The sequence below is a fragment of the Heptranchias perlo genome, chromosome 10 (assembly GCF_035084215.1).
Source record: "Heptranchias perlo isolate sHepPer1 chromosome 10, sHepPer1.hap1, whole genome shotgun sequence".
Taxonomy (NCBI): domain Eukaryota; kingdom Metazoa; phylum Chordata; class Chondrichthyes; order Hexanchiformes; family Hexanchidae; genus Heptranchias; species Heptranchias perlo.
Window position 1 is genome coordinate 63,619,512 of NC_090334.1, and position 25,475 is coordinate 63,644,986.

General features: G+C 41.5%; 2 protein-coding genes across 2 annotated transcripts in view; one reads left to right on the top strand and one right to left on the bottom strand.

The window, feature by feature from the left end:
* The first annotated feature begins 5,623 nt into the window (after nucleotides 1-5,623).
* LOC137326177 (protein FAM181A-like) lies at nucleotides 5,624-6,508 on the top strand. Its single transcript, XM_067991049.1, has one exon. It carries the CDS (start codon nucleotides 5,624-5,626, stop codon nucleotides 6,506-6,508), a length of 885 nt encoding a protein of 294 aa, XP_067847150.1.
* Nucleotides 6,509-13,553: 7,045 nt separating this feature from the next.
* asb2a.1 (ankyrin repeat and SOCS box containing 2a, tandem duplicate 1) overlaps nucleotides 13,554-25,475 on the bottom strand; it is a 48,741-nt gene continuing 36,819 nt past the window's right edge. Inside the window, exons 9-10 of the mRNA XM_067991947.1 lie at nucleotides 20,246-20,399; nucleotides 13,554-15,835 (exon numbers count right to left, since the gene is read on the bottom strand). Of these exons, the coding sequence (XP_067848048.1) occupies nucleotides 15,690-15,835; nucleotides 20,246-20,399 (300 nt within the window). The 3' untranslated portion in view covers nucleotides 13,554-15,689. The remainder of the gene's footprint in view (nucleotides 15,836-20,245; nucleotides 20,400-25,475) is intronic.

A 25,475-nucleotide genomic window follows, 5' to 3' on the forward strand; every position in this document is an offset into this window, starting at 1 on the left:
GTGGCAGGGTGAGTACTGGCGAGGTGAGTAGGTGGAGGTAAGATGAGGATGGGGTGTGAATGGGTATGAAGGGTGATGTGACAGAATAGTGTTGGCGGTGCCGAAGGAGATGTGGGGTGGGGGCAGTGTTGTGGCAGACGGAGTGCAGGGGAAAGACTTCGTGTTCTCACTGCGGCTGACCTACTGCGGTCATTGCAGCGCCTCCTGCACTGTATGCAGGTGGGCCATATGTTGGTGGCGCAGGTGACCCCCTCTGCCACCTCGAGCCAGGCCTTCTTGGTGGCAGAGGCAGGCCGCTTCCTCCCGCCCGCCGGGGGGAAGATCTGTGTCCTCCCCCTCCTCCTCAACCCATCTGATGATACCTGGGGTGAGGCATCATTAAACTGGGAGCAGCCTTCCCCCTGGCCTGCTCCATGCTGCAATTTGTTCCATTGGTTGCAGCATCTGTCAGTGGAGGACTGCCCCTTTAACTAGAGAGCCTCCAGCTGACAGATCGTACTGCGCATGCGCAGCCCGACTGACGCGCAGGCCAGCGCCGTGGACCCCGGAGGAGCACGTAATTGATTCCTATTAGTGGGTTGCCTGCTACGATCGCGTGGGCAACCCACTAATTTCGCCGTCCGCGTTTTCGACCCTCCCGGAGGACCACCCGCTGGGAACCCGCAGGCCTGCTAAATTCGAGCCCAACATCTCACATTCAGTAAATGAGCATATTGTTACAATCTCATTCATTCATAAGACTCTTTTAAAAATGTTTTTGCAATGTTTTATAAAGACTACTTTGAATATGTTATTTGGAATTAGTCCAGAGCTCCTATGCAAGATGTACGAAAATGGATTCTTATTCTTTGTATCATTTCAAACATTTGTGGTTCCCCAAGATTTTATAGAAGCATTCAAGCAACAATGTAAACATTATAAAAAATAATTTTCTGCTGAAAAAATATAGCATTGAAAAACTGTGGACAATCTGGTAACAGCTCCAAAACTATAAAGCAATGTGATTAGAGCTGATTTAAAATATTCTAATGTTTACACTTTTTTTTTCTTTTGTATGCTTATCAACTGAAGACCCCTTGAGACTGGTTATCTCAAATAGTGAACATTTCTGTATCTGCGTCCTTCAATTTCGTTTCTCAGTGAAAAAGAATTCTTCCTCACATGCTTTGGTCTTTTATTCAACATTGACATGCTCTTCTACATTAACAACCCTTAAATGCAAACAAAATTGTTTTACAAAATAACATGCTTTGATCTACATGGTGCTTTACGGAGTATGTTACCAACAGCTCTTTTGATAATTACTTGAAAAGTAAACATTTGAAGCAGTATTCTGCCAACATAAATAATGGGATTAAAAAGTCAATATACTCCCAATAATGGAATTATTATTATAAATACCTAGGACATGTTGAATATTGCAAATAATTGTGGGAATATTACACATAATTGCTGCACATCACTTATATTCCTTAGAATTGTAAACAATTTTACAACACCAATTTATAGTCCAACAATTTTATTTTAAAATTCACAAGCTTTCGGAGGCTTCCTCCTTCCTCAGGTGAATGTCAAGAAATCCTCGAACCTCTCTTGACATTTCTTGACATTCACCTGAGGAAGGAGGAAGCCTCCGAAAGCTTGTGAATTTTAAAATAAAATTGTTGGACTATAACTTGGTGTTGTAAAATTGTTTACAACTGTCAACCCCAGTCCATCACCAGCATCTCCACATCATATATTCCTTAGAGTCATTTCAGGGTGAGTTTTTTTAACACTGTTGTATGAACTTTTAACAAATGTACAACATTGACTTAACGTAATCGCATTTGATTAATTTTGAAAGACTGTAGTTTCTATGATAGATGACTACTTCAGTGTCTCTTTAAGCATATATACAGGTAGTAACCATAGTGTTTAAAATGTGTGTGTGTTTTAAAGTCTAGTCCTGTCGTTGTAAATCTGTCAAGGACTAATCAATCGAAATCCATTCAGCTTTGACTGACAATTTTCTAGTGTGCTTTGGGACAGTTACGATATAAGGAGTTTGCTCCTAAAATTCCATTCATTCTGAATATTCAGTAAGACTTTTGAAGGGATGCATACTGATGATTCCCAGCACCCCGACAGCTTGGGATGTGTCAGGAATGAAATTGGTCCACAGCTGGACCCTATCCGCATGCTGAGACGACATGTAGAGTAATTTTTGCCACTGCTGTCTTGGCTTGACACATTCACAGCTGTAAATGATTTATCTTCCACATTCTATCCCAACTACTTCAAAGTGAAATTCTTTTGCCAGGGGGTGGGGGGGCTTTGGGGAGTGCCCTATTGTTAATTGTTCTTTTCACTTGTACATTGTTGCGGACAAGGAAGAGCAGGCGACGATAAAAGCCTCCAGTGGCCTCTCAGGCTGCCATCAGCCGGCTCAACCTAAGAGTGACCCTGAAGAAAGTGGGATACATTTTGTCAATGTACAGCTGCAAACTGTACTGCTGAGAATGTCACTTCAAGATCGTTTGTGTGGTCTTTTTCCAGTAATATTTCCTGACTCCCCTTAAAGTGAAGTGACAGTTTATAAATTGTCCGTGGTTATTGACCTCCACAAACACAACCAAGAGAATAGGAAAATAGCAGTCTGCTCTGTCACTGTGTGACATTTTAATATTTATAATACAAGTTATACACCATCATTCACGTGTAGAATTTAGGTATGTGAGGGGCTGATAGGAAAAAGAGCTAGGCAGATAAAATCTGTCAAATTAATGTTTTCTGAAATGATTGTGTTTCTAAAACGTGCATAGTGTGATCCTGATAAAATGCTTGATTTCAGTCAAAAGGCAAGTAATACTGGCAATATTTACTCTGAAGCATTTGAATCTCTTAACTTCAAACGTTTGAGATGGGATCTATATTCGCCGGTACTTGGAAAGGTGTGCTGCGGTTCCATCTAAGCAGTTAATGTTAATTAGTGGTTTTCCTAAATTTGTTGGCTCATGTCATCATTCATATCCAGGGTGTAGATAGGAAATTCGGAATTGTTCTCACTCTTTCCAGATACTTCCTCCACTCGTCCCTTATCATACACTGAACAAACACTGTTCTAATTACTGCGTGCGTTAAAGTTCATCGTCAATCACGTTGATTGATAAGTTCATGTTTAGCCAATATTTGACATGACCCTTTCCAATAAAGGTATTGAAATGAATACACATTATAATACAAATGAGGTGGAGAAATAACCAATGTCACACTTAGAATATTTTCCTTTGGCAGATGATGCCAATAATGACTTAGAATAAGGTTGAAGGTATTGGCCTCAAACATGCTTCCATTTTTATTTGCGAAGAGTGCAGAAGTTGGCGATAATACGTAGCCTTATGAAAAAAATATAATCATGTTAAATATATTTCCGATTGCCATTTGACTAATGCATTTAAAATGGCACAGCACCTGCAAAAGTGCAGATCTTAGCAAAAGTTTAATCATAAACGTATGTTTAAAATAGATTTTCTCTTAAACAGACAAATTTATTGCCTCTACTGTTTAACTTGGCGTCGCATTGGGTCCCAGGAAATACATGTCAATTTCCTTTCAAAAATGCCTGGGATTACATCCACATGTGTTAAACCCGGCGCACCAAAAAAAAACGTTGTCCTGCAGTGCAAATTTTATCCTAATTTCACAGTCCATAGAGAGCCTCCAAACGATTCAGCCCAGGTGAGGGAGGAGCTTTCATCGGACTGCAGAGGCCATGCCCTCCTCATTTGTGAGCGAGGCGCTGTCAGTGCCCATTCACCTTCATCCCTTTCAAAAGAAGAGCCACCTTGCATCAGCGAGAGGTGGGAAGGACACGCTGAGCAACGTCCAGTTCATCAAGAAAGGAAGCAGAACAATTAGCATTTCACACGCTTTTCAAAAAAAAAACTCCAGCCCTACCTTCCCCACAGAGTTCATCGTTTCCAATGGATTGTCCTTTTTTGGCCGTTGTATGCGTTGGCAGGGTGACAGTAGTCGAGTGTGCAAACTTGCGCTATTGTCCCTAGACGCTGCGAAGCCATGGAGACCCACTAATATGACATAGGAAAATGTTTACTGATGGATATTCTATGGGCTTTGTCCAACTCTTTCTCTATCATGACGACTCGATTTAAGTCTCTAACTGTTTGACTACAAATGCAAGAGTGCTATCCAACTCGATCCCATTGTCAGGGCGGTTTGAATGGGTAATTCAGCTTTTGTGTGTCTCGATTGAGGAGGCAAACATAAAGACAAGATTCTTGAGCGCTCAAGCCCCCTATCCATGGATATCTGCACATCTCTTCAGTTTTTTCTCCTACTTCTCCTTCTGACATCAGCCCCCCAAAAAGCCTTAGCAGAACAGTTAAAAGTAGGCAAGCCAGACTTGCAAAGCTAGCATTGTGTTACTGCACTGAAGCATGCCCGTTGCAAGTCTCCAGACAGCTTAAGTTATTTTTCATGAAAAAAAACCTCTACCGAGTCTTTGTACATTATCCGCATATCGTGTTTTATAGCAAGGGGCAAGGGGGAGAAGGAGAGAGAGAGAGAGAGAATGAGAAAATTGCACTGAAAATTATTGTACTTATTGGCTCGCTTTTTTCTCTCTTGCGTTTCCATAACAACAATTTGTGATACAAAAGAATGTGGAACAAGCCAGCCCAGCGCCTGATTGGGATGTATTGTGTTAAGAAGGAGCTGCTGATTGGTCTGGAAGTGCCTTAACTACAGGCAGTTTATATTCATTCAGCTTACTCTAGTGGGAAAATAGAACGAAATTTCAAGATTTGTTCTCCAGCGGGTCTCAAAGGTTAGTAAAAACGATTAAACAAGGGGTGGGTTATTAATTAAGAGAATGTATAGGTGCTGTACGTATAACCAGCAATTTGTTTACTTGTTTATTTATGGTTATTAGATATATGATGATACAGCGGGTCTCAACCAGAAATATATTACATGAAAATGTACAGAAAGTGCTAAGTATGACCAGGGAAGTTCTATGCTAATTCTAGATACTTGTACATATTGAATAGGGAAGTTAAGAGTACCTGGAATGCTCCCGGAAGTAAAACTCGGTTTATGTTTACTCTTTTAGAGCGCTGGGTATTTCTTTTCCAAGGATGCTGTTATTAATTGAAGACAGAATAAATGTGTGTGTATGTGTGCCAGGAATCATTACATTGGGCTTGTCAATAAATACGCCAATGCAATGAAATGTAATTTTATCAGTAAGAATGACCAGCACAAACTACTGTACTTACTGAAATTCAGACAATGGACTATTAATGTTCTCGATTATCATCTATGAACACAATCACACGTGATGAAATATTTAGTGATTGATGTGTATAAAATATTATAACGGTATTGAACGGAGATGACATTGTTTGATGGGTCTATTCCTGATACTGACATTGTTGAAGTAAGTGACTTTTCTGAAGCAAGTCTGCTGTTTAATAATCCAGCCATTCAATTATTAGTGAAATGATCTCACTTAAAAGTCACTTCTTTATCTTACAGTCTTGGAGAGAGAGAAATATTCAGCCTTTCGAACTATTGATGGCAAGCCAGCCAAATGCACGGATGCCCTGAAGTTAGGATTAATATGGCATCGGCGGACAGCGAGGTGAAAACTTTACTGAACTTTGTCAATCTGGCTTCGAGCGATATCAAGGCAGCTCTGGACAAATCGGCTCCTTGCCGACGTTCGGTGGATCACAGGAAATATTTACAGAAACAGCTCAAACGTTTTTCGCAAAAATACTCCCGGATTCCGCGTTGTCACCCCAACCGACTCCTGGAGACCAGTTCGAAGAGAGAGTCGGAGGACAAGAGCCGAGCTTATATTCTGGAACATGCGGACTCTCACTTACATTCTAAACCTCCCGGTGATAAGGTCTCTTGTACGGCCGGTCAGGATTGCAGTGAAACTTTGCCAGGCACTATTACAGAGGAAGGGAAACAGTTAGGCAGACAAGACCAGGTGCCCATGAGGAAAAGACAGCTCCCTGCCTCCTTCTGGGAAGAACCGAGACCGGCCAAAAATCTCCAGCCCTTGAATTCGCTTCATGTTGAGCAAGTGGTTGGTGCAGCTGATGGTCCGCCGGGCCACGGATCTGAAAGCAAACGAGCCCAGGAATGCTCCAACCCACCCAAACACGCTTCAGCACTTCCAGCGGTCCAGCAGGACTGTGATAGAGAGCCCGTGAAATTCCACTTTGCCTCCCTGTCACGTACAATGAATCTCTGCAGTTGCTGTCCATTTCAGTACCATGGCCACCGGGTTTACCAGAGTCACATGGGCCTGCCTCATTCCGGCTTTCCTGACATTGGGATGTGGAGGAAAGGTGCGAACTTGCCAGCCGAGCTCCACGCTTACTCCAAAGACTCTTTAAACGGACAAAAAATTCACAAACCTGTCGTTTTGAAACCCATCCCCACCAAGCCCACCGTCCCTCCTCCTCTGTACAACGTGTATGGGTTTCTTTGATTGCAGTTACAACAGGTGCCGTGTCTTTGTTGCAAGCGTGAACTTTCAAACCTACAGTAGGGACATTTATAACGCTGGGGATACATGAATGTTTACAATCTATATCCAATTCATTTAATCACTGAGAAAGCAGTTTTCAGGATTGCGTGTGCCTGTGTGTATATGTGTATGTCTGTCTGTGTGTGTGTTGGTGGCTGTTTAGATATTCATGTTGTGGTCTTTCCAGAGTAATTCTAACCATGCAGCCCAGCCTGTTTTAAATGTAGACCCAATTCCGACAGGTAATGCTGTAATCGCTATCTGGTAAATATTAACAAGCGTGGTGCAATGAATGAGCTTTGCACAAGTATTGAACCGGTCGGTCGAACTGAACAGAAGACGAGCTAAAACATCCCAAAATAATTTCAGGAGCAGGCAGACCAACACCCGCAAAATGGGAAGAGCAGCTCACTGCAAATATGTTGGCGACAACAGCACCAATATTTCGGGGCTTTTCCTGCAGCCAAGAGAAATATTGAGCAGTAGGTGAAGTTCATCAAATGTTACAACATTTTAACTAAATTTGTCTGGGTGGTTCTAAGTGATGTGAAACAGCGTGTGAATTATAGGTTTAAGAAATGGTTTCCCTCGTGTGTTACTTGCCTTTTTTGTCTACGCGTGATTGCTGTAATGGAAGATATAATTTTATTGAATAAAAAAGGGACGTGTCTTCTCATTCTAAAGTCGGTATGTGTAGTAAGTACTTGGTGTTGGCACTGTGAGACCGCCGTAAGGCTAGTGTGGGACTTGCAACTGTTTCATTGCATTTACTGACACAGGAGATCTTCAATGTTGTATTTTGAAACACCGTGAGCAAGCTAAGGATTTTATATCATCGTGTTTTATCTGCTCATACTTCTAATCGTGTAACAACTAAAAAAAGCACTTTAAAAAAAGCCATGGAACGTGGCTCAAAAATATGTTTTTTTTCTGGGGGAGGGGTCGGTTCCAACCATTTACTTTAGATTTTCAATAGTTACAAATCTATAGCACCTATTGAAGAAGTTTTTTATCCAGCACGCTTGAGGTGCACTTGTAACAAACTATTGGCGTCCTTTTTATAATTATATGTTAAATTCAGTGATTGGGACTGCACAGCTGTTGAAGTTTTACTAAAAGTGTACATGTCAAACTTGTCTCTTTTTTTGTCGAAGACTAAGCCTTTTGCAATCATAAGAACATAAGAGTGTACAAGACCAGTAAGGACCATTGTAGTCAATCTAGGCGGTCCCACTTGGTCTTTTAGCGACCCCCCCCCCCCCCCCCGCCACAAAAAAAACCAATACACCTTAAAGTCACTATAACATCCTGCTGTGGTATTTCTGGAGTACTGGTGTTGCCAGTGTCCCCCCCAGCTACTTTAAACCCGTTGGGACATCTTTAGAAGAATTCACTGATGAAGATATCAAAGGGCCATTGTACATAGTTTCAAAGGTGGATGTAAGATATTCTGTGGGAAGTAAAGACACAACAGTCTTCTCGCTACTGAAGAAGAAATAAGTTGCCTTGAAACTCCACCTGACTGAAGAAATAAGTTGCCTTGAAACTCCACCTGACTGAAGAAATAAGTTGCCTTGAAACTCCACCTGACTGAAGAAGAAATAAGTTGCCTTGAAACTCCACCATGCTTTTATTTCATTCTTAAAATGTCTCTGTATTTTTATTTTTTTCAGGGGTTTTACATATTGTTATGCTTGAGCGTTTTGCTCACAGAACAGGAGCATGCAATGATACAATCAGTTGGTAGAGTTGTGCACACTTTTCAGAAACGGGACCTGGAGTTTCCGTATGATTTCTACCCAGCTTAATCTGGGCGGAATCAAATCAAATAGCGCAAAAGATCGCAGAATTTTAAGTGTAAGTGAGTTGCGCACATAACTACATTAGGCCCGAGTATCTGCAATCCTTAATGCTGCTTCAACAGTCCCTTCATCCGAAGCAGTCCCCGGCCACAAAGCTGGCCACGCCCCCAGGTCGGATCTGCGAGTTTCCGTTGATTGGGTGATTCAGGGGTGGGGTGGGATTCATCACATTGCACCCAGATTCTCAGGTGCACAGGAACCCGTGGTCACATGAATCCAGCGTTAATTACCGGCCCAACAATCAATTGAAGCCACAAAAGTCTGCACTGCTGCTGCAGAAATATCAATCAGTTTTAAAAAGGTGAAGACCAAAGCAGTAAATCAGTCAATTGACGCCACAGGCCAGCTCTACTGCTGTAGAAATATCAATTAGTTAATTGAAGACCAGCAGTCAGTTGAAGCCACAGGTCTGCCCAGCTGCTGCAGAAATCATCAATTAGTTTAAACAGAGAGAAAAGTGTTGTTTCCCTTGTGGACTCCAGCCTCACTCTGAAGAGGACATTTCCCCCCCCCTTACCCTTTACACTACCCCAACCTCACAGCTTGAGGCCCCATTGGCCCTGTTTCAGTCACAAGTTGATTACGTTCAATTATGCTGATTCATGGGAGATTTTATGTTCATAACTTCACCTGGGCAAAGTTAGGCACATTCTGGGCTCAATTTGCCGATTGCGCCCCTCGTGGAAACTCCAGGCCAAGGTGTTTTGTTGGCAGTGAGCATTAGGGATAGAACTGGTCAGAGGCACACAACGGGTATCACACTTTGTCTGGGGATGATGTACGGCTGGTTCCCTGATAACCTTTAAGGTACAAAAGTAATTTAAATATGTTTTAATATTAATGTTGATAGTTCCATGACACAATATTCTGCTGTTAAATACAAACCCAAACACTTTATTTGCTGAGTATCTGAAGCACATGGTAGAATGTTAGGTAGTTTTAGATATTGCACTTTCTAGTCTCCATGCCGATGGCATAAATATACAACTGTGTGTTAATAACTGCAGAAGTGAGACACATGGGGTACAGTATCTACAAACTTCAAGTGTACAGGATACCCCTGCACATAAGTGTTCAAAGAATAATTTAGCTGCAGATGCTCTCTCAGATCAGTAGCTGAAGTATCGTTTCCAACCAGACAGTACCTATTGGAATTTTCTCAGCTAGAGGAGAGCTCTTGACATGCTTATAGGCAGGCACAGACCTTTGTTCAGGCCCTTCAATTTGCATTCTTTTGGTCAAGGGTCCAAGGTATGTCACGTGACTTTACACTAGAACTGTAAAATTGGTGAGAAGTAGTTTTGCTTTGCATGGATGCTACAACTATTGTGTAAATGCAGCCTAAATCCAGAGTCAGGGCCCAGTCTAAAATGCAGTGAAGTGAAGAGAGTGTCACTCTACTTGGCTCCGGGGTCAGATTGGGTCTTAACTCCAGTTTTACACTATGCAAGTTTAGTGTGGTGGGAATCGCCTTGCACTAATATTAAACTTGTAATGTAAATGCACCTTTAAAGGTATCGTTTTTAAAATCAGTTTGACACCTTACTGGAACTACACTCCATGTGCTGTCAAAACTTGGAGTTATACTCCATGTGCTGTCAAACCTAAGCTATTTATTAGCAAACACATTGTAATAGAAAGAAAGACCATGCATTTATATAGCACATTTCATGACCTCAGGACATCCCAATGTGCTTTACAGCCAATGAAATAATGAGCTTTGTGCAAGCATTAAACCAGTCGGTTGAATTGAACAAGAGATAAATTAAAACACCCAGAAATAACCTTACCAACATGCACATTGAGCAGAGTAGCTCACTATAAATATATTGGTGGCAACAGCCCAAATGTTTTGAGGCTTTTCCTGCACCAATGAGAAACATTGACCTGTAGGTGAATTACATCCAGTGAAAATGTCTTATATTTTAACTAAATTTGTCTGGACGGTCCTAAGTGATGTCAAACAGCATTTCAATTCCAGGTTTAAGAAATGGTTTCTCATTTGTGTTAGGTGACAATTACTTGTTTTTTTACCTTGCGTGCGTGTGTGACTGATATGGTTTAATGTAATGGAAGATATAATTTTATTAAATAATAAGGACATATTCTGAATAATGTGGAGTTATGTAATGGAGAAACACAGTTTGTTATACTACTTTTTATTTCATTTTATGGATTACAATTTGCCTTGATTTAATTACAGACAGGTTTACCAGTAAAAATTATGCTTGTAACAGTTTAATGGATAATGCAATGTGTTTTCTGGGAGATTATAATACAAATCAACCATTGTGTAACTGATTCCTTTTTCTAGGACATTTCCAGAAATCAAGCAACTTGTCATGATACCTCATTGTATTGTCCTAGCTTCACACTCTTCCCTTGGAGAATAATGTGAAGTAGTGGAAGGGTTCTCAGGCTGATTAACAGTTTGACAGGCCGTGACATGAAAGTGCCTTCCATGGCCATAGCCATCTTTTACACCAGCCGATAGAGTGGTTAGTCCTATATGGCGGGGGTTTTATGGGCTCCCGCAACCCATATTATGAGGAGAGGTGGGGGGGGGCACCCATCCCATCCCATCCCATCCCCATCCCCATCAGATGCCAGTATCCTGCTGGATGTCAACCCAGAATTCAGAGCTAGATCCTCAGTCTCCATGCAATGGGACAGTCACTTTAGATTAATAGCTTTGATAATTACTCTGTTTAATCCAGGCAGTAAAGTCTCTGTTCTAATAACTTTTTCTTCATCTTGGTATATTTTTCAAAACTCCATCTCTTCCTCTTACTCTACCCAGCCCTTCTTGCACTGACACATCTCTGTATATAACCAACCATTCCCTCTTTTACTGCCACATCTCTCTAAATGCCCCTATCTTTCTTTCTTTTACTGTCATGTTCCTGTATAACCAACCAATCCTTTTTTTCATTGCCTCTTTAAATATGCAAAATTGAAGGCCCTCTTGTGGGCAGCCTTGTCACCAGTGTATGTGCTGTCTGTCATCTGCAAGAAGGGAAATGTTACAGACATTTCAGACTCTCTACCGAGCAATTTAAATTCATTACTGTAAAGGTTTGCAGGACAGAGAAATACGTGCTGCTTATCTTGCAGTCTCCAGCCTCACTCTGAAGGGGAATTTCTTTTTTCTCACCTTTTATGCCACCCACCCTGGCACCTTAAGGCCCCATTGGCTCTGTTCCAGTTACATTTCAATTATGTTTGTAATTGTGCTGATTCATGGATGATTTTATGATGCTTAGTTTGCATGGAAACTTGGGCACAATTTCACCTTGGCCAGACAGGAGCATTTATGGGCTAATTTTGGGCGCAATTTCCCGATTGTACCCACGGAGCAAACTTGAGGCCACAGTCTGTCTCTTTTCTGTGAGCTGGATTTCCCAAGAAATAAACCACTTACCCTTCCAAGTACAAAACACATTGCTTTGGTATTTGAAGAGCAGCTTTCATCTTTGTCATCACTTTCTAGGAGGCTAAGGGGGCATGCGTGTCTCTTTCACTGCAGTGTCTTTTATGTATCCCCTTTCCTTTCACTGTAATTCTCTCTCTGTATTCAATTTCGCCCTCTTTCATTAGCATGTTTCTCTTCAGACCCAAGGCTCCCCCCTTTATCATCATCATTCTCTCTACACTGAATCTTCTTTCATCACAATGCCCGTCTCCATACCAAATCCTCCCTCTTTAGCATGGTATCTTCATTCTCAATGTCTCCTTGTTTCACTGTTGTGTATCTCTCAATAGCCAATCTCCAGCTTTTAGTGCCATATCGCTATACAAGCTTAATCTCTCTTTCTTTTATTGCACACTCTGCTTTCTCTGTTTCTAAGCTCGCAGTTATTTTTACTGGTTTCTCTATATCACCAACTTCAAACCGTGGTTTCTACATGTCACAGCAGAGATGGCGCCACCCAGTGACTTCCAACTAAAAATGCTTATAAAATAATTTGCTACCAGCTGAGACATTGGCAGACTTAAATTTAAAATAGGAACACAAAGGCATGAACATGCATTCCCCCTTAGCCTCCTAGAAAGTGATGACAATGATGGAGGTTGCTCTTCAAATACCAAAGCAACGTCTTTTGAACTTGGAAGGGTAAGTGGTTTATTCCTTGGGAAATCCAGCTCACAGAAAAGGGGACATAGGGATCCTACGCCAGAGGACATAGAATAGCAGGATGGGCGGGTAAGTGACTGTTCCATTTAAAAAAATGTGAAATGATAAAATAAAAAGACAAAAGAAATACACCTTTAATACACAGATATTAAATGGAGTAGGGGAATAATGGATCCTTGGTGTGTAGATTTTTATGTTATTAAGCCAGAAAAAAAAGGCAAATGGAATCCTTGGTTTGTATCTAGAGCATAGAATACAAAAGCAAGAAGGTAATGTTGAACTTGTGCAAGGCCTGCAGTTGGAGTCTGGTATGCAATTTCTGGACACCCCATTATAGAAAGGATATAAAAGCAATTGAAAAGCTAAGCATAGATTCACTAGGTTGTCACCCGGGATGAAATGTTACAGTTACGAAGAGAGACTTAAGAAATTAGAACTTTTTTCCTTAGAGTTGAGAAGGCTAGGGGGTGACTGCAGAAGTCTTCAAGGTTATGAAAGATAAGGTAAATACTGATAGACTGCTTCCACTGGTCAGTTATTCAGTAACAAGATGGCACCAATTTATAATCATCAAAAAACTTAAAGGGGAGGTTTAAAATAATCTCAAATAGAGAGCGGTTAGCATGTGGAATTCTCTGCCACAAATTGTTTTTGAAGTAGAGTCCATCAGTTCCTAAAAAGGGAAATAGATGGTTGCTTGAAAAAGAGTATTAAAGAGATATGGGGAGGAAGCAGGAGAGTGGGATTAGACTAGATGGCTCATGTAGAGTAAAACACTGTGTGGATTTGTAGGGTCGAATGGCCCATTTCTGTGCTCTAACATTTTGTGATTCTATGATATGCCAGTGCACTACTATCTTGTTAAGAGGTCAGGTTCATTTTCTTTGAAAACCAAAGAACGTGGAGTGTCTTGGGTTTCTATGAGGGAAATAATAAGAGAAGCCACAGTCTTGCATTATTTAAATATCTATTGTAGTGATTAATTTTGAAGATAACCAAATTACAAAAACTCAGTCCAAATGCATATTTTTATTAGAATCACTGTCAGAAAAGTATAACATTTATACTTTAAAGTAAAATTAAATTTAAAGTAAAAAAAAGTCTATAGAAATATTCCAGTGCACAAAACTACAAAAAAAGTATTTTAACTAAGTGATATTCTTGCAGTTCCAAACATTGTTTTAAAATAATATCTGTACGCAACACTGGGATCCAGTGATAAACAATCAGTGAACATGGAGGACAATAGCCTCCTTTAGATGGATGTTAAGATCGACATCATCACCCATCCAGTGTTGATCCAAACAAGCCAATATTTGAATGGCCATCCATAAATGTCTAAGATATAAACTGAACATCAAGTTAAATTCTTGAAATGACAGCCCATTAATTTTACTTACTTCTGTCTCTCATGATGTAAAGACATTAATCATTGAGGTTATTAAGGTTTTCAATGAACTTTCATCATCAGCAAAGCAAATCTTAGAACTCAAGCTGTAACCTCACCCCCTCCTCCCACATTCCTGCTTCTACTCCAACCCTGGAGTCACTGGATGATGTTCAGGAGTGGAAACCTTGGTTAATTTTTTCCTCTTTCCTAGCCCAGGAATATGGAGGCTTTTTGTAGCATCCCCCGTTGAGTTTAAAAGATTGAGGGGTCATCTAATCAAGGTATTTAAAATGATAAAGGGATTCTATAGGGTAGAGAAACTATTTCCTCTGGTGGGGGAGCCCAGAACAAGGGGAAATAACCTTAAAATTAGAGCTAAGTCATTTAGGAGTGAAATCAGCAAGTACTTTTTTACACAAAGGATAGTGGAATTCTGGAACTCTCTCCCCCAAAAGGCTGTGGATGCTGGGTCCATTGAAAATCTCAAGAGTGAGATCAATAGATTTTTGTTAGATAAGGGTATCAAGGGTATGGAGCAAAGGTGGGTTACTGGGGTTAAGGTACAGATCAACCATGATCAAATTCAATGGCAGAACAGGCTCAAGAGGCTGAATGGCCTGCTCCTGATCCTATGCTCCAACTGCTGCCTTGGTTGCCATCAGCTAACTCAGCCCAGACCATGACGTGAAATTGGTACATGCCTGGGCTGCATGGCTCAATCCTACAACAGTGCATTTAACACAGGCAGGAGCTGAAAATGTTGAAGGTATTCCAACAACTATTTGCTATCAGTGCAGTAAAAAGCAACAGTATTAATTGCTCTTCAGCTGCTGTGATGTTCCATGCAACAAAAAGCATTAATCAAGACAACCAAGACAATTAGTCATACTCTGCTGTCATGACAACATTTTATAGCGTGATGTTTATTGTATTAAAATAAAGCATGAAAATTAAATAAGTATCAAACTTCTATCAACATTTTGAATATGAGCTTGTCATAGCTTGTATGTTTTCAGGACAAGGTGCAAACTGAAGCTAAGTTCCATGCATAAATCTTGCCTGAACTGCAGGAAAACCGATCAGTCAGTTTCTTCGCTATTCCATCATGAAAAACGGTTACAAAATCTATACTTTACATGTTGACACAACAGGTTATTTCTGACGTGAACTTTGGTACATGTTCTATATTGTTTATGTACAGATTAAAATGCTGAAATCCAAGAGATAAAAAGAAAAACTTGTGAATGCTGGAAATATGAATTGAAAACAAGAAATGCCGGAAGTACACAGTAGGTCAGGCAGCATATGAAAGAGAAAGGAGAAGCTGATATTTACGGTGGGACCTTTCATCAGAACGCATGAAAGGTCCCATCCAAAATATCAGCCTACCTTTTCTCTTTCAGATGTCGACTGACCTCCTGTGTATTTTTTGAATGTTTCTGTTTCAATATACCCAGTTTTAAGTTCCTTTACTTGGAACTATTTAAATCCAAAGATCCTGGCTTATTTTCCAATCTTCCAGTGCTTACTCATTCAATTGTAGCACATGAAATGTACAATCTGTCCATGATTAGTGAGTGGATCTTTTACATCTGTGCTGTTATCCCATGAAATATTAGTTCCTTTGCGTTGTTGCACAGTTATATACCATAAATCATTTGCAGTTTGCCGCTCCCCTGATTTTGGATTGGCTCCTTTTTCCGCACCCTGTAATATGTAATTACTTCTCTTGTAGATTTCTTCCCATGGCTCAATTTATACAAAATCATTTGTATAATCGTACTCCAAGTATCTTCTCAGCCTGCCAGGGAGAGGCAGCACTTCAATAAATTTTAATCTCTCTTGTCCCAAAAGCTTTCGAACTTTAATTCTGCAAAGATGAACAAGAGGTCTTGGAGGTTCTAAACAAAGAATGAAATGAGCATATGATAAGCAATGGAAACAATCTGCTGATGACAGCTCTTTGTCTCCTTTATCAAGCAAATCAGTACATGGAACAGTAAGAATGACTGCAATAGAAAGACAGCCAATTTTGGAGGGATTGCAAGTTTGCCAGAAATTCCTCATTTAGTTATTTTAACAGAGGTGTTAACCTGTTTAAAATCAATCGGCTCACACCTCTATTAAAATGGCAGAGAAAGGAATTTTAGGCAAACATGTTAAGTGTTTGTACCTCATGGCTGCATTACCATATGAAGGCTAACATTGGAATATTATTGCTTTTACGTGGAATTGCATAGAGTTTACAGCACAGAAACAGGCCATTCGGCCCATCTGGTCTATGCCAGTGTTTATGCTCTACACAAGCCTCCTCCCTCCCTACTTCATCTAACTCTTAGATATTGAAGGATACAGCATATCCTTCAATTCCTTTCTCCTTCATGTATTTATTTAGGTTCCCCTTAAATGCATCTAAACTATTGGTCTCAACCATTTCATGTGCTACGAGTTCCACATTCCCATCGCACTCTGAGTAAAGAAGTTTCTCCTTAATTCGTTATTGGATTCATTACTGACTATCTTATATTTATGACCCCTAGTTTTGGACTCCTCCACAAGTGGAACCATCCTCTCTACGTCTACCCTGTCATCATTTTAAAGACCTCAGCCTTCTCTTTTCTAGAGAAAACAGCCCCTGCCTGTTCAATCATTACTGATAGTTATAACCTCTCAGTTTTGAGTATCATCCTTGTAAATCTTTTTTGCACCTTCTCCATTGCCTGTATATCCTTTTTGTAATATGGAGACTGAAACTGTACATGGTACTCTAAGTGTGGTCTAACCAAGGTTCTATACAGGATTTGAACAAAGTATTAATCAATAACATTTGATACGCAAAATCCCTTTACACTACAACTGTTTCCAGATATATAAAATAATGTAAAACAAAATAGCATATAATAAAATATAATTAACAGTGTGCAACCGACGTCTCACAGACCTAATGGCATCTGTTGTATTAGATTTCATGTTTTAGAAGTCCTTGAAATTTTACCAATGGGAAGCTTATTTTACTAGAATCATAGAATCATAGAAGTTACAACATGGAAACAGGCCCTTCGGCCCAACATGTCCATGTCGCCCAGTTTATACCACTAAGCTAGTCCCAGTTGCCTGCACTTGGCCCATATCCCTCTATACCCATCTTACCCATGTAACTGTCCAAATGCTTTTTAAAAGACAAAATTGTACCCGCCTCTACTACTGCCTCTGGCAGCTCGTTCCAGACACTCACCACCCTTTGAGTGAAAAAATTGCCCCTCTGGACCCTTTTGTATCTCTCCCCTCTCACCTTAAATCTATGCCCCCTCGTTATAGACTCCCCTACCTTTGGGAAAAGATTTTGACTATCTACCTTATCTATGCCCCTCATTATTTTATAGACTTCTATAAGATCACCCCTTAACCTCCTACTCTCCAGGGAAAAAAGTCCCAGTCTGTCTAACCTCTCCCTATAAGTCAAACCATCAAGTCCCGGTAGCATCCTAGTAAATCTTTTCTGCACTCTTTCTAGTTTAATAATATCCTTTCTATAATAGGGTGACCAGAACTGTACACAGTATTCCAAGTGTGGCCTTACCAATGTCCTGTACAACTTCAACAAGACATCCCAACTCCTGCATTCAATGTTCTGACCAATGAAACCAAGCATGCCGAATGCCTTCTTCACCATCCTATCCACCTGTGACTCCACTTTCAAGGAGCTATGAACCTGTACTCCTAGATCTCTTTGTTCTATAACTCTCCCCAACGCCCTACCATTAACGGAGTAGGTCCTGGCCCGATTTGATCCACCAAAATGCATCACCTCACATTTATCTAAATTAAACTCCATCTGCCATTCATCGGCCCACTGGCCCAATTTATCAAGATCCCGTTGCAATCCTAGATAACCTTCTTCACTGTCCACAATGCCACCAATCTTGGTGTCATCTGCAAACTTACTAACCATGCCTCCTAAATTCTCATCCAAATCATGAATATAAATAACAAATAACAGCAGACCCAGCACCGATCCCTGAGGCACACCGCTGGACACAGGCATCCAGTTTGAAAAACAACCCTCTACAACCACCCTCTGTCTTCTGTCGTCAAGCCAATTTTGTATCCATTTGGCTACCTCACCTTGGATCCCGTGAGATTTAACCTTATGTAACAACCTACCATGCGGTACCTTGTCAAAGGCTTTGCTGAAGTCCATGTAGACCACGTCTACTGCACAGCCCTCATCTATCTTCTTGGTTACCCCTTCAAAAAACTCAAATCAAATTCGTGAGACATGATTTTCCTCTCACAAAACCATGCTGACTGTTCCTAATTAGTCCCTGCCTCTCCAAATGCCTGTAGATCCTGTCCCTCAGAATACCCTCTAACAACTTACCCACTACAGATGTCAGGCTCACCGGTCTGTAGTTCCCAGGCTTTTCCCTGCCGCCATTCTTAAACAAAGGCACAACATTTGCTACCCTCCAATCTTCAGGCACCTCACCTGTAGCGGTGGATGATTCAAATATCTCTGCTAGGGGACCCGCAATTTCCTCCCTAACCTCCCATAACGTCCTGGGATACATTTCATCAGGTCCCGGAGATTTATCTACCTTGATGCGCGTTAAGACTTCCAGCACCTCCCTCTCTGTAATATGTACACTCCTCAAGACATCACTATTTATTTCCCCAAGTTCCCTCACATCCATGCCTTTCTCAACCGTAAATACCGATGTGAAATATTCATTCAGGATCTCACCCATCTCTTGTGGTTCCGCACATAGATGACCTTGTTGATCCTTAAGAGGCCCTACTCTCTCCCTAGTTACTCTTTTGCCCTAAATTTAGCTAATGTAAGTATAGCATTTTATTTATAGTTTATGCAGTGTTTGCAAGTTTCTAGATATTCTACACCATGAATGTGGCTCTAAAATGTTAATTTTACTCAATGCTTTATGTTAATCAATTTACATTACTATGGCAATTTTTTGTTTGGAGTGAATTTATTCAGAGACTTTACCAGGATTAAAGATCAGTTAATAACCTTTGCAAACCTATAAAAATTACATTATCATATTCAGACTTAACCTTTATAGAAACTACATGAAACTCTTTAAATTAGGCCAGCATTTTAAAAAAGATACCATTTTTTACCATTTTGTTCCATCTGCTAAAAAAAAATCACTGATTTAGATGTCCAGTTTAAAATATGTTTGGCTTCCTTGGCAATATTGTGATTTAGAAACTAGAGCAAGTGATGTACTTAGTAATTTTTTGAAGATTGCGTTAATCAATTTCCATCAGATATTGCAGATCGCACAGGGCACCAGTGACTCAAATCTACAATATTGTATCACTATTCAGCCATTTTACAGAATAATCTGCTGTGCTACACCAGCTAGTTTGAACACATTGATTAATGCAACCAGTTCAGTATTTAACAATAATCAGGTCTGCTAAAAGATTGTTGCTCCTGTTCCTTGCTCCTGCTATGAAACTGAACAAGCCTATCTGCCTTTAGGAGACCCTCTAAGAATGGTACAGTACCATGATTATATTCTAAATGTCATGACTTGCCTTAGGTAAACTGAGCATGTTAAATTAAGATCAGTCACCTCAAACGTGGCGACAGTGTGATCTCCAGCAGTAGATACGAGATGTACAGCTGATTAAACCATGAGGCAATAGCCAGTAGCTTTATTTAGCTCAGGGTCTCCCCTTTCATAACAGGCTGTTGGATATTGAATTGCAGTTATTAGTTGCACAGCCTGTTACTCTTTTAGTCTGTCATCTCACCTATATTTGGACTTTGGCTTGGTGAGCCCAAGAAATGGGAAAATAAATAGATGGAGTTGTCCGTAGAAAAATAACATTAAAATGGCAATTGAATTTTACTGTAAAACCTAATTTTATGGTAAACTTAGTGCTGGCCCATTCTTTTGTTATTTTTGCCTCTCTGTGGCTCCCTGTGCCACACTGTATTCCTTGACAGTGAGCAAGAAAGTGGTCTGTGATGTTCTAGAATTTGATACCAGGTAATGCAACCTTGAGCTAACTGGCTAGCTTGTTTATCCCTCCCTTCCACTTGAAAAGCACTTCTGCCAATTGGGAGCCAACCATAGGACAGATTGTGGAAACGATTCAGTATCATTGTGGAGCACCAGCCTTAAAATGTTCTTATTCACTAAAACATCTGGTGACTTGATAAAAAATTTCAGTAAATGATAAACAATAAGAACACTTAATTTTAGACTGTTTTCAAATCAGGCTTTAACAGCCCAACAAAGTAATTCTTTGCGGTTTTGAATTTATATTTATATACTTGCCTAATTTTGCTTTGATATTTGCCCACTCATCATAACTGTCTATATGTTCCTTCAATTTACTGCAGAGATTCACATTGCCAACATAGTCAAGTAACACATCAATGATTGGCACAGCCCATCTGTAGATTCCAGGTGTAGACACCACTTCACAAAACTGAAAACAAGATCATAAGACAAATGAATTGCTCCTGGACAAAAGCACAGTAATAATCAGTTTGAACTATATTAACATTACATCAAATTGTTTAATTTTGCAATGTTACTTTGCCTAAAAAGTCAAACCTGGTTTCCCCAATTATTACAGGTGTCAGTGTTGAGGCTGTCCATTCTGACACAGATTATGACAATTACAGTCTACGTGGATTAGCAGTAATTAAAGGCTTGTGTTTTCTGTTCATTTAATATGTCATATACACAAATAAAATAAGTTGGTATGAACAAGGCTCTAAGTCACTGTCTGATAATCTGTGAGCTCTATCTCACTATCCAATTTCTTATGAAGCCCCATATCACTATTCAACATCCTGTGAGGTCCTATATCAAGGTTCAATATGCTGTGAGGACCTATTTCACCGTCCAATATTATTGTGAGGCACTATATCACTATCCAATATTCTATGCGACCCTACATGCTTGTCCTGATATTCTGTGATGCCCTCTATCATGGTTCATTATTTTGTAATGCCCTATATCATGGTCTGACATTCTGTCATGTTATAAATCACTGTCATGTTATAAATCCTGTAAGAACGAATATTCTGTGAGATCTTATGGTTATTTGGGACTACTTTGATCAACATACAATTTCTAGAAAAAATGGCATCTTTCTATCCAAAATCAGTGGAATTCACCAACAATGATAACCCCTTTGAAGTATATTTCTGATTGGTAATATGCCAATCAAACTAACATTCCTGACTGTCACCATGGAAACCATAGCTACCAAGTCAAAACCTTGCTAATAAAGAAAAAATCTGTTTAATGGGAACGCTCCTATTGGGACTAAAAGTCTTTCTAAACACTTGTGTACAGAAGTATACAGATGGAACCTGCTGAATAGCAGTGTGTCATGTAAGTTCTCAACAGCTAAAGTCTTGATCCTATCTCCAAAAAAGAATACAACAGCAACCATTTGCATTTCTTTATGTGTAGGAAGATATCTCCACGCACTTTATCTTAAGGAAGCCAAAAAAGTGGACACCGAGCAGGATAAATAAGAGGAAAAGTGGAGAGGGCACGGTAAAAGGGAAATATTTTGAGGAGGTTATTGAAAGAACGGAAGGAAGTGGGAAGGCGGAAGGAAACTAGGCAGGGAATTCCAGAGAACAGAAGCAGAGTGGCTGAATAAATAGCCACAATGATGGAATGGAGGGAGGGAAACATGGAGTAGCTCAGTGTTAGAGGAGTGAAGTGTGCCTGGGGGGGTATTATCACTACAGCAAGTAAGGTGGGGAAACGCTATGGAGCAATTTGAAAGCAAGGCTTCATAGTTTTGAAGTCAACTTTAAAATGAGCAGGAGCTTGTAGGGTAGCATTATTTTTGCATAGAAGCTGCAAAAAAAAGGAAAGGTTATTGTTTGGGGTTTCATGTAATGTTATTTTTAACTGTTTCAAGTCATGAAAGGTGTTTCAATGACTGTTTTTGTGTAATTCACTGAATAGTGTCCCCTGGATTTTTGCCTGGATAAACAAGTGGTCCTTATGATGTTTAAAATGATATTATGCAGTTACATATATATATCCAGCAGAGGGAACCTAGTCCGACAGTCACTTATTTGGTGAGCTCTTGGCTAGAATGTAAATGATAAACAAGTTTGAAGGTGACTGCCAATTAAAGACACTGTGGATAATGGCATTAAGATTTATTTGAAATCTTACTTCAAACACAATTTGTGGTTGAAAACTGATCATTTTGGCTGCAAAGGCAGCGATCCTCTGATCTGTTATTTGGGAAGCAAGTGTCAGTAGCGGAAGTCATAGTTTGAATTAACTAATTGCATTTCTGCATTTCGCCAGGCCAACACTCAGGTTTCTGTTGGTTTCATTCTAAGAGACTACGGGCATAATTTTAACATGGCGGCAGGAACTCAGCGGGAGGTGAATAGACGCGTGGAAAACCCGGAAAAATTTTCTGCGCGTTGGCTCGAGCGATCGCTACTAAATTGAAGGGCCTTAATGTAACTTCCGGGTTTCGCATCTCCAAGCTGCACAGCAGGCGTACTGTGCACCTGAATGATGTGCTGTGAACTGGAGTATTTAAAGGGCCATTGCAACTATGGATTTTGAAGAAGGAGGAATGTGCAGAGATGTAGTATCACCCTGTTTTAACGACTTCTCTCGAGTTGTTTGGCTATGAGAAGGAGGGAGATACTGTACCCGGCTAATCGGAGGGAGCGCTCTGCTTCTGCCACCAAGAAGGCCTGGCTGGAGGTGGCAGAGGAGCTGAGCAGCAGGAGCACAGTTGCAAGGTCTTGGGTACGTTGCAGGAAGAGCTTTAATGACTTAACCAGGTCAGAAAAAGTGAGTGCAGTTATTGATTCGGCTACATCCTGTGGTGTACATTACCCCATCCCCCCTCACTCTGTCTTGCCAAGCCTACTCTATCACATCACTCCTCACACCCACTTAATTCTCATTATCAACTTACCTTCACTTTCTGTGTACTTCCTCACCTCCCCATTTGTGAACACAACACTCCCACTCACCCCAATCCTGATGCAGTGTGATGAATCTGTCTGATAGTCACCCTCTGATGCATCTGTTTCATTGTCAGCCTCACCCAAAGCAATGCATCCATCAGGTGAACATGTCACCCTCAGTCACTCACACATTCTCCCCTTGTAGAAAAGAGTACAAAATGCACAGGAGAGGAGTAGGACTGGAGAGGGCCCACCACAAATAGTGCCCGACAGAGACGGAGGAGGAGGCATTGGATCTCAGCCGCATGGTTGAAAGCCTGGCCATCAGAGATGGTGAAACTGGCAACCCGCAAACGTCTGGTGACAGTACTTTAACATCCTTCACACACACCATGAATTGATGTTATCAATGATTGGCCTCTTGCACACCTCAGTATGCTCATTGCAAACTATCTTCTGTGATGATTGTTAATATTGATTCATATTCTCTTCCAGGGCCTTCAAAGATTGATGACGAGGCAGGTGCCACAGAAGAAGGCGATTCCTCAGAGCAGCATATTTCCTCTGAGGGCGCACTGTCACATCCCATCCAGCCATGCACTAGCACAGATACTTACACTTCGGTGGGTCCTGTTAGGCAGATAGTAGGGTTGTCACCTGGTGATTCAACACTTATAAGTGAGCACGAGCAGATACTGGTGGCAGGGGCAGCTGTGGAGAGTCTGCGCAGGGGGGGCGCACTCCTCTCCAAGCTCTGCTCAGCTGGACCCAGATGATGAACCCCGGGGGGCATCATTGAGGATGAGAATGATCGAGGCACCTCTGCGAGGGAATGGAAAAGGTGTCACGCAAACTCTCCACAATGGCGGATAGGATGGAGGAATCCAACTCCATCGCTGGTTGAATGGTGGCGCAGGTAAATGCAGGAATGTCTGCGATAGAGAGAATGGCAGCCTCCATTGAGCTTCAAGCACGGCTCTCTAATGAGTCCATTCAGGCCATGACAACGGCCATGCAGATGCTGGATGCCAACATGTCTGCTGCTTTAAACAGGCAGACAGAAACTTTATCCGTGGCCTTAGAAAGCACCACATCTCCTCACCAGGCTGCTATCCAGCAGAGTGCTGGGAGTGATGTTGTGTTGATCCGGGAGAGGGATGATAGCGAAAGGGGACAGGGAAATGGGGACGCCAGTCAAAGCGCTCCCACGTCTCACCCGTTGCCCCCGCCCTCTAACAGTACCCGCAATGCTGCCTAGTCTCCAGGTGGCCGAATCTGCCCCTGCAGGTGGAGCACTCTTTAGTGGGGCCTTCACGGGCTCCAAAACCCAGAGGGCGTAGGCCGAAAGCATCTCATCAGTCAGGGCATGAATCTGAGCAAACTGCTACTACCTCTGCTGAAGCCACAGGGGTTGCACCACATAGAAGCGCTAGGAAGAGGAAGACTAAGGATTTGTGATCACCAAGGATATGCACAAGGAGGACTGACACAATGTCATGTTTTTCATTTATATTTGTTTTTTGTTAAATGCACATTAAATGTTAGAATTGTCACCACCACTGCCACATCTCGAGTCCCTTTTGTGAAAGGGCCATTGCATGTGCTTCATCGTGAATGCCAAGATTTGATGCCACCCATTGGGCGCATGTAAAATAAGTGTATGCGTTGTTGAAGGACCGTTTTGTGCAAATGGAGAGGGGGGGGGTCTGGTGTTGGTGGTGGTCATTCCAGGTGGTCTGAGTAGTTCATATCTTCACTTTGCAGATCTCATTATGAGAATCTATCAGATATGAGTGAATCCCTGCTATCACGAGCAGCCATGTGCTCCGCTGCTCTGCTGATGGGTTGCCCATCATTGTCCTCCTCCTCCTCCTCACCACCCCCCCTTCCTCCTCCTCCTCCTCACCCCCCCCCCCCCCCCTTTCCTCCTCCTCATCATCTGCTTCAATGTTGCCGGCAGATGAGGGTGCTTCATGAGCGCAGGGGACCTCATCCACCTGTAACCCTCTCTGTTAAGCAATGTTGTGCAGGATGCAACACACAACTATTATTCTACACATCCTCGCTGGTGAGTATTGAAGAGATCCCCCAGATTGATCCAGGCACCTGAAGCACATCTTGAGCATTCCTATGGCTTGTTCAATGACAGACCTGGTGGTGATGTGGCTGTTGTTGTACCACTGCTGTGCCTCGTTGGTGGGGGTTTTTCACAGGTGCCATGAGCCACGTCTGCAGGGAGTATCCCTTGTCTCCAAGGAGCCAGCCTTTAAGTCTGTCTTGTGCGTGGAAGAGGGCCGGGATGTTGGACTCACGCAGAATGAAGGAATCATGGCAGCTGCCAGGGAATTTGGCACACACCTGCAGAAACTTCCTCCGGTGGTCGCAGACCAGCTGTGTATTGATGGAATGATATCCCTTTCGGTTGATGAACAGTCCTGGCTCATGTGCAGGTCCTCGGATTGCTATGTGTGTGCAGTCAATTATGCCCTGCAACTGTGAGAAGCCAGCCAGAGAGTGGAAACCCACTGCCCATTCATTTTGACTGATGTCATCGCGTGGAAGTTGATGTGGTCGGATACCCTGGCAAACAA

Bases quoted from the DNA above. Each gene is read 5' to 3' on its own strand.
- LOC137326177 (XM_067991049.1), top strand. From the start codon at position 5,624: ATGGCATCGGCGGACAGCGAGGTGAAAACTTTACTGAACTTTGTCAAT.